The sequence below is a fragment of the Pagrus pagrus genome (genome assembly GCF_965226575.1).
Source record: "Pagrus pagrus genome assembly, chromosome: 10".
Taxonomy (NCBI): domain Eukaryota; kingdom Metazoa; phylum Chordata; class Actinopteri; order Spariformes; family Sparidae; genus Pagrus; species Pagrus pagrus.
In genome coordinates this window covers 24,769,107-24,784,572 of record NC_140194.1, presented here as the reverse complement: position 1 = coordinate 24,784,572, position 15,466 = coordinate 24,769,107, and the positions used below count along the sequence as shown (strand labels likewise).

Below are 15,466 nucleotides of genomic sequence, written 5' to 3'. Positions count from 1 at the left end.
GATATGTTAGTGTACGACTTTAGCAGCCTCATGCGTCATGTTAATTTAAAGAGTTTAAGGTCACAAAAAGTTTGGCATGTAGAATGAAAAGGCTTCGCTGTTCACCCATGAGACAGTTAGTTGTATGTTTGACGTTCAAGTCAATAAATAGAAACTTCAGGTATTTAGTGAATGCACCACATGGCCTGATAATCCATGACACATCAATCACGTGTTGTGATAGTGGTCGAACATTCACCAGAAATCCTGGGCTAATCTGTAAATTATGAGCTTGTGGCAGGACTGAAAGAGCGGCTGAGTTGAGAGGCATAAATCCATCATTAGAGCCTTGCTGTACCACTCGAGGGAAAAAATGATTTTAACTGTGTCTCCTCGTCCTCTTCTTTTCTGTCTGTCAGAATCTTGGCTTTGGAGAAATTGGGAGCGGTCTTCAATCAGGTGGCCTTTCCTCTGCAGTACACTCCAAGGAAATTTGTAATCCACCCGGAGACGAACAACCTTATTTTGATCGAGACAGACCACAATGCCTACACTGAGGCAACCAAAGCTCAGAGAAAGCAACAGATGGCTGAGGTATGAAGTGCAACATCAATGAGATGATGGAGTAATGATCCTCCTGCTCAAGTGGTCCTTGAATGTCATACATTTAGTCAGGGAGCTTTTAGTTCTCATATTATTTTTCCACGTTGGAGTTTAAAAAGACAGACTTGATAATTTGTAGCAGACACTTTGCTGAACATCTGCTGCATCTCCTGTTGAGTTTTCTGCAGAGCAGGCTTGCTAAGAATATACTGACCTTGTGCCCCAAAAGACAACTTCAACAGAACCAGACACCAAGAAATAATGAAAAATAATTTGGCATCTCCGTCATGCAGCAGAACATTTTGAGTGTAAAATAAAATATTTTTTTTATTATTATTATTATTGGACTTTTTCATGGCTTCATTTGAAGAAACAGTGAAGATTTGCAGGATGGTGGAGGAGGGGTGGCATGCCGCAAAGGGCCGCAGGGAACTCTGGGCTGCTGCGGTGAGGACACGGCCTCTAAACATGGGGCATATGCTCTACCCACTGAGCTACTGGGGCACCCCAGCATCTCAGTAGTTTAAGCCTAGGCCTTATTATAGCTTTTGTTTCTGTCATGGAGATTGATTACGTACAGACCTGCGGCAGTTATGTTTGGCCAAGGGTCAGCTCCCCCGCTCAAGACATCTTAATCTCAGTGAGGTTAAATAAAGGTTTACTGAAATTGGCTATATATTACTATAGCTACAGGGGATTCCTAGATTTGGCCTAAAAGATTTTAGATTAAATCAAGAGAGGAAAAGCTCATCGCATTCTTTTCAGATACTAGTTTCTTCGTCAAATAGCTTGTTTTATGTTGAACTGACAGTCAAAAGTCCAAAAATCATATTCCGATATATGAGAATCTGGAACTAAAAAATGTTTGTAAATTTTGCTTCAGAAATGAATGGACTGATTAACCAATTATCAAAATAGTTGTTGTTGTTTATTTTTCTGTTGACTAATTGTTTCAACTCCAGCGTGCATATCAGCGGGGCAAGAGTCTAAGCAGAATACACCATAACCGTGAAATCACTCTGTACTCTGTATTTGTGGCAGTGTGCTTTGGTTCAATATGTCACAGTGAACTCAGTCACCTGATAATGCGGAAAAGATGGCTGATGGCCAGAATACTATGCTGTCCCTTCCGCTGACCTGCTTCGTTCATTGTTGCCTCTGCAGGAGATGGTAGAGGCTGCTGGTGAGGATGAAAGAGAGCTGGCTGCTGAGATGGCTGCCGCTTTCCTAAATGAAAATCTCCCAGAAGCCATTTTTGGAGCACCTAAAGCCGGGGCAGGACAGTGGGCCTCACTGGTGCGACTCGTCAACCCCATACAGGGTTCAACACTGGACCAGGTGCAGCTGGAACAGAACGAAGCCGCATTCAGGTGAGCAGGTTCAATTCCTTGGCTTTGCACAAGTAGAAAAGTATATAATTCCATTCAGATGAGGAATGAGTGAACAGACACACTGAAAAAGAAAGGCATCCATCACAGCCATAGAGTACTTGTTAGGCTAACAGCTAATTGTTTGGAACAAGCATAAACAAAACTGTTAAGCATACATAAATTTATCAGACATCTTAAAATTTGGAAAAATCTTAGAAGACTTCTATTCAAACGCCAGCCGGGGAACCTAAATTGGCAGAGAGAGGATGAGTGACTGTGGCTGGTTTCTTTTTAACCTTCAATGCTTCGATGTTCAGAAAATATTTGTTTGCAGGGAGATACTATTTAGTCTCCTGAGCTGCTCTAGAAACAATATTTTGTTATGTAAAAAATAAAAATACATTCCAATCTTGTTCAAAATGTATTCTGTATTTAGCTAAAATAAACATTTGGAAAAGAGTAGAAGAATCACTGAAATCCCAACAGTACCCATCCTTAGTTCAGATCATGTCCGAATCGGAACATTTGAGATCATAAAGGAGGGAAAAGGAGTTGTCGCAATGGTGTAATAAAACTGACACTGATGGGGTTTTCCCACCGGGGACTTTTGGCCGCACCGAGTCAAACCGAGCCACGCCGATTTGCATTTCCATTACCAGTTTGACCACACAAGGTTAAGCCAAGCCACACCCGGGGTGGACTTTCTTTGGAGTCGGTCCAAAGTGCGCCCGCCCTGCATCCAAGTGGGCCGCGGTGATGTCTCATGACCAATGACCATGACTACCCCCTCCTCTCCCTCAATTGAGCCTGTGTTGAGACTCAACTCATGTCCGTGCAGGAAACCTGAAGGAAAGACGTTTTTAGTTTAGGTTATCTCCAGTGTCCCTGCTCGTACTTTCAGATATCTGCCGTATTTTAGTTTCATTGGGTCCACTTTCAGCTGTTTCAGGAGTTGTTAGATACTGCTGGAGAAAACCCAGCATTTCCTGATTTTGCTGCTTCATAATAAAAGCTTTTGAATTACTAAATCACGGAGGAGTTTTATTGTGAAGAATTTACAGGAAATGAAACGTGTTTGCCATTGAATTAATGGAGCTTTATTCACAGCTTTGTTAGATGGTTCTGTGGGGAGGAGGAGGTTTCACAGCTGCTCCTCTGACCACTACACAGGCCATGCATGTCATCAGTTAAATGTCTGCTGAGCTGGCCTGATGTGCCGAGTCAAACCGAGAAGAGCCAGCCCAGAAGATGTAATGGAAAAACGCCATGAGTTCAGCTTTTTGTTTAATGATTGGGGATGTTTGTTCACAGACGGTTGAAGTGACACTTGAGTGTTAGGAAATGATTTTCTAAACAGGAAGGGAATTAAAGAGAGTGAAAGTATGAGAATTACAAAGAGTCAAGGTTACATGAAACAACTGTTCAAAGTGTGAAACACAGGCACTGCTGAAAAAAGGGTTTCACATGACATGGTGTCTAGGGATGGGTCAATAACACTTTTTCATGTCCAATACCGATATTACAACATTGAGCATCTGCCGATACCAGTATTAATCTGATACATCCTTTCTCCCTCTCTTAAACAATAAAGCTATAGATAATACATCTGTATGGAAGCACTTTGCTTAACCTAGCCATTTAAAAACATACTTAAACTGTAAAAACAACCATTCTACTTATCTAAGGGAAGAAATACAGAGACAACATCATAAATTAGTTTTCTTGTTATTTTGATTTTACACAAATTACTGTTTTCAAACATTCAAAATGAATTTCAAAGTGCAACTTGAGTGTTGTTCTGAGTATTTATGATAAAGGTGTTATAATCCCAGTTTAAGATATGTGATATAACACAGTGTAGCCTATACCTCAATGACAAGCAGAAACATGTTGCAGTTCTCACCTGTGTGTGAGCCACGAAACTGCAGTGCTGCGTGCAAAGTAAAACTTGAATCTCTCCACTGTGCTGTCAGACTTGGTAATGACATTGGACACTCGTCTGAGCTCCATATGTCGGTTGTGAAACTAACAATATCAAAGTTTTCCAAACAAATCGAAATGAACTCTCTCACTTGTGCCGTTCTTCCATTACATCTGCGGGCCCGGCTCTACTCAGTTTGACTCGGCGCGGCAGGGGTTTTGCATTTCCATCACAACTGCCTACTTGCTTGAAGGTGTGTATTAAACCAATGACGCTCTTGTCCCAATCCCTGCAGTACTATCGAAGAATCACCGCTAACAAAGTGGCTCCGCTAAGTCAGTTACCAACAAGTTTAATTTCCTATAACTTAAAAAGCCCCCTGTTATTTAGTTATTTAAAAGCGTTTATTATGAAACAGCATAACAGGAAACGTGTTTTCACCAGCAGTAACTAAACATGACTCCTGAAACAGTTAAACACAGCAGATGTTTGAAAGTACCAACAGGACGAGAGAAACTAAAGATTTAGTTAGATGCTACATAAGTACTGAGAGCTGAACACACTGACTTTTTAAAAATGTCTTTCTTGCGGTGCGGCTCAACTTGGCGCAGTAAAACTGGTGATGGAAAAGCAAATCAGTGCGGCTCGGTTTGATTCGGCGCAGCCAAACAAGCTGGTGGAAAAACAGATTATAGTCTCATTCAAGGTCGCTCCAGGTAGTCACGTGACACACACTGCTCTTTTTACGGCCTGTTGCGCATAGTTTAAGCATTTATGGGAGCGTTTAGGCTAATAAATCGGATGGGATTATTCATTTTCCTCTCTCAGATATCCGATCCAGTGATTTTGTCCAATGTCGGACCAATACCGATGCTCAATATTGGATTGTGTTTTTAGATTGGATATTGGATAAGAGTTCTCTGTGTGTGGGTGTGATGGGGGGTAAATGAGGTTAACTGGTCCAGACTCTGACCCAGACATTTTTTCTGTTTGTTACGGCTTTTCAAATTGACAGTCAGCCTCTAAAACGCCCAGCATCTCCTAAATTATATTAACTAGTGACTGTATATAACTGGCAGCTGCCATAAAGATGTTTTACGGGCTGCTTAAACAGAGGTGAGGATTGTTTTGTTTTTTTACTCCCCTTCATTTTTACAGGAAGTATTGCAGTCTCTGTGTTCTATCCATGGTTGGTAAGCAGGCAACTTGCATAGAGATCATGGTAGTATGTTTAATGGTGCTGATGTTCTGAGGAAATCCTGTAGTACTATTTCTGTGTAGGACACCTTTTATCATTTTCTGTCTTTTTTTCAGTGTTTTTGCCAAAAACAGCAGAAGAGCCCATAACTCACATCTCCTTTCTTTCTCTTTTCCTTTGCTTGTTATATTTCAGTGTTGCTGTGTGCCGCTTCCCCAACACAGGAGATGATTGGTATGTTCTGGTGGGCGTTGCCAGAGATATGATTCTCAACCCAAGATCAGTGGGTGGTGGCTTTATCTACACCTATCGACTCATCAGTGGAGGGGAGAAGCTGGAGTTTGTGCACAAGGTTGGTTTGACACTGAACTTACTGATATTTAGACTGCTGACTTAATTTGCTGCACTGGATTGCAACTTGCTCACAAAGCTACCCACACATTCACGAATAGCGGAGGGTAAAGATGAAATGTAGCCCATGCCCGAAACCTCTACCCACATTTTACACTTGGAGACCTCATATTACATGACCATAGAAGTTGGGCCCGAGGGTGCTAATTGTCTGGGAAAACTCCTTTGTTATTGAAATTGAAGTGTTAGCAGGTCACTGTTTAAGATGGATGCTAAGATTAGGATTTAATTTGAAAAAGAAAGGCCCTTAATTTGCACCATGCAGGCCAGCCTCCAGTCAAGACTTAATGACCCCAAACACAGATGCTACTGCCCCTGGCACCAAGCACTGCTCCTCGGCAAATCCCCTAGAAACTCGAGCAGGGTGGAGGCCATCGGGGTAAATCAGCCCACATGCATTTGTTACCTGATGTGGATTAACAAGGGAAGTGAGTCATGAGTGTTGCACCGTAGTGTCAGCCATTTCTTTTGACTTTAGAGGAAATTCCCAACCACTTAACCAGATCAGATATTTTAGATGAGTCTTTCTGGTCTAAACACATATATTTTTTACTGATGCACAACATACACATGCATTTCCCAGATAGATGACAACTTGGATACTGATGCATAACACAGTCATGATACACTATCATTGGAACAGAGAGGTTTATGTACTTTTTAGGGTTTCTGCGGTGACAATATTTCCCAATGACTAATAAGGTTGTAACAACACCATTGTTACCTGATACACCAGCTTTTTAAAAAGAAAAAAGGCTCACAATCCGTAGAGCTGTGTTAACTCATTTACAAACTGCACATTTCCTACTGCTGCAGGTTCATATTAAAAGCAATTATCTTGTTAAACACAGCTTTTATTTTGAAGTAGGCTAGGCACTTGAAATGCAGTGTGTTCAGTGCGAATGTTGAGTTTAGCACCAACATAAAAGCGTCTACAGAACAAAATGACAGTAATTTGGGGCATTTGTTGACAGCAGATCAGTTTTAAATCGGAAAATGTCAGGGTGTAGTTTTGAACAGTCTGTGAGACTAAAGCAACAGGAAGGTACTGTTAGATAAAGAGCTGCAGGCAACAGGCGGCACTACTCCAATTTCTCTGTGAGGTAACCAACTACTTTTCCCTCATTAACGATATTTAGGTTCCCCATTTGCAATGGGTTAAATATTGCCTATATATTAAATAGAATATTGCCATTATTAACAACCGGTTTTGGAAGTGGAACGATTGCACTGATGTGGAGTGTATTAATGCAGTCACTGGACCATTTGATAAATCATGTCATATATTTAAATGTCAACACAAGTTTCTGATAACATTGAATTTGAGCAAAATGACTGTTCCATTCATTTGATTATGTTGTTACTGTGCTTGACTCAAATTGAGATGTCAAAAAAACAAAAAACAGGAAAGCAGTTTAGCTGATTGCTCACCTGAGGGCTGCAAAATGATCAGTGTCAAAGTGCCACTAAGGTGCTTGTTCGTAAGAGGTAAGTAAAGATGGACTGCAGAAATGTTCTATAAAAGCAGGCAACCAAAAATCCTCACAGCCACTCAGATTGAGTAAGGCTCACATCAGTCTTACCATGATTGCAGTATCAGCTGAACGAAGGAGGAGCACATTGTTAAAGTACATCTGAAAAACCTTCTTCACGGTTAAATCAAAGGTCAAACTTACCTACAAGGTTAATGAAGCAGTTCATAAAACTCCAGTATGGAATGAGTGTGTTGTAAAAAAAAAAAAAAAAAACAGCTGCACAGTAACTTAAGTTAATGACTTTCCCCCTTTTTTTTTCTTTTTTTTTTTACAGACTGTCTGGCTTAAAGTTGTTAGACACAATTTATGTTGAGGATTTTAGGATTTGGCAGAACAATTAACCTCAGAGGGGCATCAAAGTAATGACTGACCTGTCTCAAGGCCAAGGAAGAAGCATAGGCTGCTGACCTGAGCTCTTCTATCCTCACTTACCAGACCTCATCCCTATTGAACATTAAACTCTTTAAGAAAAAAGGCAGAAGATCACAAGACACTCTTAATGACTATCAAGAATTTTGACTCGTGACCTCTGTAATCTTGTTTGAAAAATATAATTTGCCAACATTCTTGCTCATCTCTGGAGAGGTAATGACTTTTTGATTTTTAATTCATTCAAATAATTAGAAACCCCATAAAATTATAAATGTAATTTTGTGTTCCGAGATATATATAACAGGATTGGATATAATGACGTAAGAATTACAACAAATCCATCGGTTTAAGTTCAATTTTCGATCATGCTTTTTGTCAATCTTCATTTGTGAAACACAGACAAAGGGACACCTGTACATGATCTTATATAAGAAGGCAGCATTATATCTGTTATTCACATCACCAAAACTCCAACATTTCATAGATAGGACCCTTGTACAGTACAAAAGAGTGGACAGAAGAGCAAACCTCGATATGTGAAAACAAATACTACAAGAGCATGACCACACTTTACATTCACATCTTCTTAAATCAAAGTTATGACCAGTGTTTAGTGAAACAGGACTCTTCTACTTCTTCATGAATATGAACTCTTTCTGTTTCCAACAAAACTGCATCTCAACCTAAATTCTCCTAAAAGCTGCCAAAAAGAATTTAATTGGCTGTGGCTTAACGGTTCTTTGTGTTTTGTTTGACAGACTCCGGTCGAGGACGTCCCTTTGGCCATCGCTCCTTTCCAGGGACGAGTGCTGGTGGGAGTCGGGAAACTGCTGAGAATCTACGACCTGGGAAAAAAGAAGCTGCTTCGCAAGTGTGAAAACAAGGTAAGGCAAAGGCCCAAATGCCTTTTGATTTGGGGACAGATTTTAATACTCTAATCAATCATGATGCTATTTACCAATGAACCCTTTAACCTGTGAAATGTTCAGGTGTTTTTTGAGCATTCCGCAACTTTCAGTCTTTTGTTGCCCCTGGCGCAACTTGTTTGAAACTTGTTGCTGGTATAAAATTCAGAATAAGTATGAATTTACAAAAACCTATAAGGTTGATGACCATGCTTGTACTGCCTTCCATTGAGAATATAAAAAAAAAAAGATAAAAGTAATCACATTCTGTTTTACACAGCAGAGTTGTAGGTGGGCATCCTTGAGGGGAAAATAAAACTCTAAAGAAACATGGTTAAGGGTAATTGTGGTCAAATAATGAGGCCTTTCAATCGGTAATCTACCTTTATTAACCAGATATCTTTGAATGACTTAATGTGATTACCTAAACTCAAGTAAAGTTATTTAAAGTACATAGGATTTAAAGTGTATTATCTTTACCTTTTAGAAACTAAATAAACCATTGAAACACTGTCTGTACTGTGACCTCACTTCCTTTCCTGGCACATTCTAGACATGAACCGACAATGCTGGTGCTTTTCCTCCCTGTGGGGACAAATATGTTGTTTTTATCTGAGTGGTTTAAATTTAGCTGAATTGTTTAATTCAGTAATAAGTCTCCTGCTCTTCAACGCCTTCCATTGTAGATTAAGATAGAAATCTGACGCATGTCAACTTAAAATGAATCACAGCAAAGGGGCACAGAAATCATGGTCTGTCCATCGAAGCGACAGTTTTTCACAAAAAAGTATTTTTCCAAGTATCACTGTGATATGTCACAGCTCCCAACCTGGTCATATGTGTGTGTCATACGCACGAGTTTTTTTGAGTAGGAATTAATAGTTTTGTAACTGGCAGTTCACAAATGGATTCAATAGGACTGTACCAGGGAGCTGGCAGGGTGAAGTCTTGTTAATGTCTGGGCTAACTGATTCAGACATTTGCAATAACTCATACAACTCCACTGGGTAATCTCTGGACAATTTTAGTGTAGCAGCACTTGTGTGAAATGGGCTGATGTGATGAGGATTGAACTTGCAACAGTCCTTTCTCTTCCTGTGCACCTCCCATATTGGTTATGATATTCCAAAACGACAAAGTTTTTAATATATAACCAACTGGAACAATGAACAGCGCTGCATATCAAGCAGCAGCACTAAATCAGTAAAGTAGATTTTCCTCATGGTATATACATGGTGTGTCTTTTTATGAACTTTATTGAGCGTCCTACTTTAAGTGTACTTTATGCTCTCCTCTTTAGCACGTTCCCAACCTGGTGTCTGGCATCTATACCATCGGCCAGCGTGTGATCGTGTCTGACGTTCAGGAGAGCCTGTTCTGGGTCCGTTACCGACGCAACGAGAACCAGCTCATTATCTTCGCTGACGACACGTATCCCCGCTGGGTGACCACAGCATGTCTGCTGGACTACGACACTATGGCTTCCGCTGACAAATTTGGGAACATCAGCATTGTAAGTATGAGGACGGGGAGTCCTTAATGTGTGTCTGACTTTCTCTGCCAGAAATACAGTCCAGAAAAGTATGTGATGCATCTATTTAGACACAAATTGCCTCTTTGTGGCATTGGAACCGAAAACATGGGCGGCAATAGTGACCCAGTAGAACGGCGCAGATGAAGAGATAAATGTCTTAATTTCTTTCTTAATTCTCAGGTCCGTCTGCCCCCCAACACCAGCGATGATGTGGATGAAGATCCCACAGGGAACAAAGCATTATGGGACAGAGGCCTCCTCAATGGAGCCTCACAGAAGGTAAAACCATCTTTCTGCAAACCATCAGCCCTATAAGGGCCAGTGTCCACATAGGTTTATTCAGAGTGCTCCGCCTTTTTTGTGCGGCCTCTCCAAGCGCTTCAATTTGAATATCTCTGAACGTAATGCAAATGTAGGTCTTCAACTTAACAAAGACCTGAACAAGTCAGCCTTTTCATGTTCTGTTCAGGTTCAGGCCTGTTTTTAGGCTTGTGCTGAAATATAGAAATAGAACATTCCATCAAAAACAAACATTAGTTTAGATATTGAAAAAGTAAGGACCATTGATTACAAAGCTTACAGAAACACTTAACTTTAACCAGCCAGTTAGAGATTAGGCCACCAGTGTCTTCATTATACACCTGGACCTTTATTTGCACATTTATAGAGTCAGACTAGTCTATTCCTCAGCATGTAAGATGAAGAGCGACAGGGATGTAGAGAGAGCGAAAATGAGTTTTAATGTTAAAACAGAAATACTGTGAGACAGGTCAGGTTTGAATGAGTCAGGCCACCTCCTGCTACAGCTAAAAGTCAGGCGTGTGCAGGACTTTGGCCTGATTCTCTAATCTGTCTCCACTACTGTTCTGACCTCCAACCGCCAACACACATAGGCACTACACACATGTACACACACACTGCATAACACTGTCAACCACATGTTTAACCTACTCACAAATGCAAGTGTGTACACACACCCACATGCATGCTCGCACATAGTTGGCGAAACACACACAGCATCACTCATCCCATATTTAAATTCTGGTCAAAAACTGTTTAGGTAGCACATAGACTGGGAAAGTCCCGCCAATTTAGACAGTTGGTCCCAGTTGTCTTTGGGACACAGTGTTTGTCAGCTATTTCTGTCTTGGTGCACATTGATTGAGAATTTCATTTTTCGAGTTTGGAAATGTACGTAGTCTGTTTATAGAGGTGGGTGTGGATGTTGGGATTTATCTTGTTTGCGTGTTTACATCTGACTGGATGAACTTAATTACCCATACATAATTTGGCTAAATGCTGTCTTACATTAAATTAAATGCATTCCACTTTGATTTAATTTATGTATCTCAAAAGATCAAGGTCAGCAAGGCACAGCTGTCTGTCCAGCAAAATGAAAGGACTGACTGTCTCAACCCCAAATGTCATATAGTGTACTTGGGTCATTTCTGTATCTCTCCATCTCAATTAGTTCTGCAAAGCTTCACTGACATGACAAAATCTACTCACTTGTACTGAAGAAACATAGAAATGTAGCAGTCTAAAAAGGAACATTTTTTTCTCTGATTGAACTTAAATCTGTTCGCTCTTATTCATTATGATCACTCCTATTACTGTTATTTGATTAACAGGCTACTGTTTTACCACATTGAGTTTTATTAAGAGGCCATTATGAGTGTACCATTTCCACCAGCACAAAGAATAAGACGGTGTGAGACTGTCGCTGTCACAAGAGACAGCAGGTACAATCTTTTTAAGTGCTGAAGTCCTTACCCTCTCCCCTGCAGACACAACTTGGATAATTACTATTTTGGGTGCATTCAGTTGGTTCTTCCCTTCCCCAAGGCAACGCTAGCCAGTGATGATTTCATTTTCTCACCTTATCAACAGTTGGGAAACACATCTTGAGTTTCGTGTTGAACTGCTTAGCCTTTGTTGCCTCTATGGGACATTTCCACTGTGTTAGTAGTGTAGTTTGTAGTAGTAGTGTTGACCAATCACATTCGAGCCTACTTTGGTTGCATGCAGGTAAATCATCCATGTGGAGAGCAAAAGTTGTGGAATGCATTGTCCGCAACCCATGGGTTATCGTCTGACAGTGATCTAGCTTTTGATTAGCCTTTTTAAAATCAGTGTGCATTTATCTGCACATATCTATGTATCGAGATTAGCCACTGTTGTCTGTATGCATCTCAAGTTACTAATCAGACTGAAAACAATGACCACCACATGGAAGAGGCTTGGACCAGAAATTGGCTGGCTACACCCGAAGCCCCAAAACATTGGCCCTTGCCCCAGTGGCTAAATCTTTGTCAGAAGAGAGCCGTTGGTTTCAGTGATTGATGGTCTGAGCAATCACAAACCCAGATTGCAGTCTTATTTCTGTGCTCTGAGGTTTATTGAATCTTGAGCAGGGCTCATTTTCCTCTCAGGAGACATTGTTGTCGGTCTCATCCAGACCTGTTGTCTCCCTTCAGAGAGAAGCTATGTTCTTTGCATGTCTGGGGCTGAGTTTATTTTTACTTGGCCTCTGCTTTTTTGGTCTCATGGCGTCAGTGTCATGTATATCCTCTATGCAGTTTGCTCAGACTCAAACTGAGGTTTTATTGCCTCCCAATGCTGCCTTTGTATCCAAGGCACATCCTGATTATTACCTCTAATTATTGGCAAAGCAGTTTTTTGATGGTTATTGGATTAGATGTGACCATCCGGACCAATTTCCTCTAAGCAGAAGATGACAGTGTGTGTCTTCGGTCTGACCTTGGCTCAGAGTGTACTGTTAACATGCTTGTACTTAATGTACTTGAACATGCGGCAGTCAGGGCGGAGGATCATAGGACCTGAAACAGCTTCAGTGACATGTCTGACATGTTATTATATGATCTTGACAGACGGAAGTTACTAACTGTAGTCAGTCAGTGTCACTGACAGGAAGTCAGGAGGTCATTGAGGTCGTATCAGTATCATTCTTCAGTGCTGCTGTGTGCGTATATTTGATCATAAACCAAACATTTCCCAATACTGTGGTAGAAAGAAATTCAATATTCTCCTGTCACATAAATATATTGTTTTACTGTAGCTATTTTACTAATGGCACATGACACCTTATTTTTAAAGCATGTAAATATTCTACTCTGTTGTTCAGTGCCAAAATTCCCCGTTGCATCCTCTGTGATTGAGTGAGGTAGAAAATATAACATGACACATGACAGTACTTTTTACAGCCACATATGTCAGACTGTCAGGAACACGTAAATAGAATGCATCTATGTCATGCACTGCAATCTAAACTCAAGCACCATACATGAGCATCCAAGTTTCATCCAGCAAAACTATGGTTTTGCTTCAGTCACACCGTGTATTGCTTACTCAGTATTTTTAACAAGACTGTCTCTCTGTCCCTCCATTGTCTCTCCAGGCTGAGGTGGTGGTAAATTACCACATAGGAGAGACCGTGTTATCGCTCCAGAAAACCACTCTGATCCCTGGAGGCTCAGAGTCCCTGGTCTACACCACTCTGTCTGGAGGCATCGGCATTCTGGTCCCATTCACCTCACATGAGGTACAACGCAAACTGTCTTTGTTTCACTCAGTGATGAATTTGATGACATGAAACTTGTTTTCTCAACCCTTTCTCCTGCTCTTCTTTGTTCTAATGCCTCTGTTCTTCATCTTTTTGTCCAGGACCATGACTTCTTCCAGCATTTAGAGATGCACATGCGCTCCGAGTTCCCTCCACTGTGCGGCAGAGATCATCTCAGCTTTAGATCCTATTACTTCCCAGTCAAGGTTGGTATCTGTTGGAATTGCTTTACATGTCTGTTCATTTCTTTCAGATGTGCACATCATCATCATCACCACCACAGACAATTAGCATTCATTCAGTCATTGGTTTGTCTTCTCTGCTTTTCTCTCCAGAATGTCATTGACGGAGATCTGTGCGAGCAGTTTAACAGTATGGACCCTCACAAGCAGAAAAGTGTGGCAGAAGAGCTGGACAGAACGCCTCCCGAGGTCTCTAAGAAACTGGAGGACATTCGCACTCGCTACGCCTTCTAAATCATACAGCAGGGGCGGACGGAGGCACTCATTAGCACCATGACATGCCGAAATCCTGCTGTGCCACAGAAATGCCCCTATGGCAACAGATATCACGGACTTGTATGGATTGTTATACAGCTGACTGTGTGGAGACAAACATCTTAATACATAGAAACGCACCACAAGATGTCACATGCTTGTAATTTTGCGTACTTTGCTCAATTATGATGCAGCTCACACGCACCAAAACAAATACGTGCATTCAAAAATTAGCATTCGCCCACACAGCTGTCTCAACCGTCTCGCCGTCACCCCCAATGTACATACTTACTGGCTCAATCTATGAGAGTTCCAGTAAGTTTTCACACCTCCCCTCTGCTGCCGTCAGCAGAAACCACACACAAGCAAATAAAGACACCATTATATACAGACATGACAGGTGGCCTCGGTCAGTAGAACTTTTTTCAGATTGTGTTCTCACGGTGAGCTTCATTCACACGAACAGCTGTGTGAACCGAATTCACAAGCGCCTAATTGTGTAAAGAGCAACCACACTGTCATCCACATAAGATGCATGATCATCTGAGAGCGAAAGCGAATACATTTTTATTTAAAACCCTTTTAAGTCCATGCTAAGCAGAAAGGTCACACGGACACGATGTGTGGAGATTGATGTCGCAGAAAGCGGGGAATTTTTTTTTAGTGTCTGTTATTTAGCAAGAAGGTGTTTGTCAGGTTGTGTGTCCTCTATCTTTGGTCTAAGCAAAATTAAACATGTTTTTGTATGGTATGATTTTTTTTAAATGTGTATTGATTAGAATGATCTGTTATGCATATACCATAGTCTGAAATGGTATAGTTAAATCTTTGTACGCCCCTTGCCGAGCCGCCTGTTTGATAACACGTCGGCCCCAGGCTCATTAAAGCATATTGCTTACTTGCAACTGGGAACCAAACAGAAGCCGACCTCATGCCTCAGGCCACACGGTTCAAGACGTGTTGCCATCCTGTGGCATTAGACGACGGCTGAACTCAGACTAAATAAGTGGGTGGAAGAATACTGAAGGTTTGCGCTGGGTGTTGTTCTTCTCAGTCCTGTAAATTCCCAACCTCAGCCACAGACACAGACATAGCATTCCTCAGTAGTCATTGAATTTAGGGGTTTGTGGGATGGGGACAGTGGTCTGTTTTTGTAAATAAAGTTGTTGTTTTTTGTGCTTTATAATACCATATGTTTGTGTGTCATTTCCTGTCACTGTGTGTGTGGAGAACCATCACTCAACCAGAGGCTTCGTTTGGCTTATTAACACATTAGTGGTCCAGTATTAAGTTTTGAGGTTTTGTGTCAAGTGTCATGGTTCAGGACAGGGACAACATATTTTTAGTTACAGGTTAAATTGCTTCAATTAATTTTAATTAATTTAATTTGGACCTTGCAGGCAGAATAGTGATCTTTGTTGTGGACTAATTGGTGGACAGCACTTCAGCCTCTAAATGAATTTAAGTCTGTTGAGCACAGGTTCAGTAGTACAGGTTCAGATGTGCTGTACTGGACGGACAGGAAACATTCGAGCTGCTTCAGTGAGTCAGGTTCAGT

General features: G+C 41.1%; 1 protein-coding gene across 1 annotated transcript in view; it reads left to right on the top strand.

Annotated features, from left to right (window-relative positions):
• The window catches only part of sf3b3 (splicing factor 3b, subunit 3), a 29,102-nt gene extending 14,003 nt beyond the window's left edge, over positions 1–15,099 (top strand). Inside the window, exons 19-27 of the mRNA XM_084365098.1 lie at positions 399–573; positions 1,747–1,952; positions 5,267–5,423; positions 8,148–8,273; positions 9,595–9,807; positions 10,009–10,107; positions 13,247–13,390; positions 13,513–13,617; positions 13,747–15,099. Of these exons, the coding sequence (XP_084221224.1) occupies positions 399–573; positions 1,747–1,952; positions 5,267–5,423; positions 8,148–8,273; positions 9,595–9,807; positions 10,009–10,107; positions 13,247–13,390; positions 13,513–13,617; positions 13,747–13,887 (1,366 nt within the window). The 3' untranslated portion in view covers positions 13,888–15,099. The remainder of the gene's footprint in view (positions 1–398; positions 574–1,746; positions 1,953–5,266; positions 5,424–8,147; positions 8,274–9,594; positions 9,808–10,008; positions 10,108–13,246; positions 13,391–13,512; positions 13,618–13,746) is intronic.
• Positions 15,100–15,466: the final 367 nt, after the last annotated feature.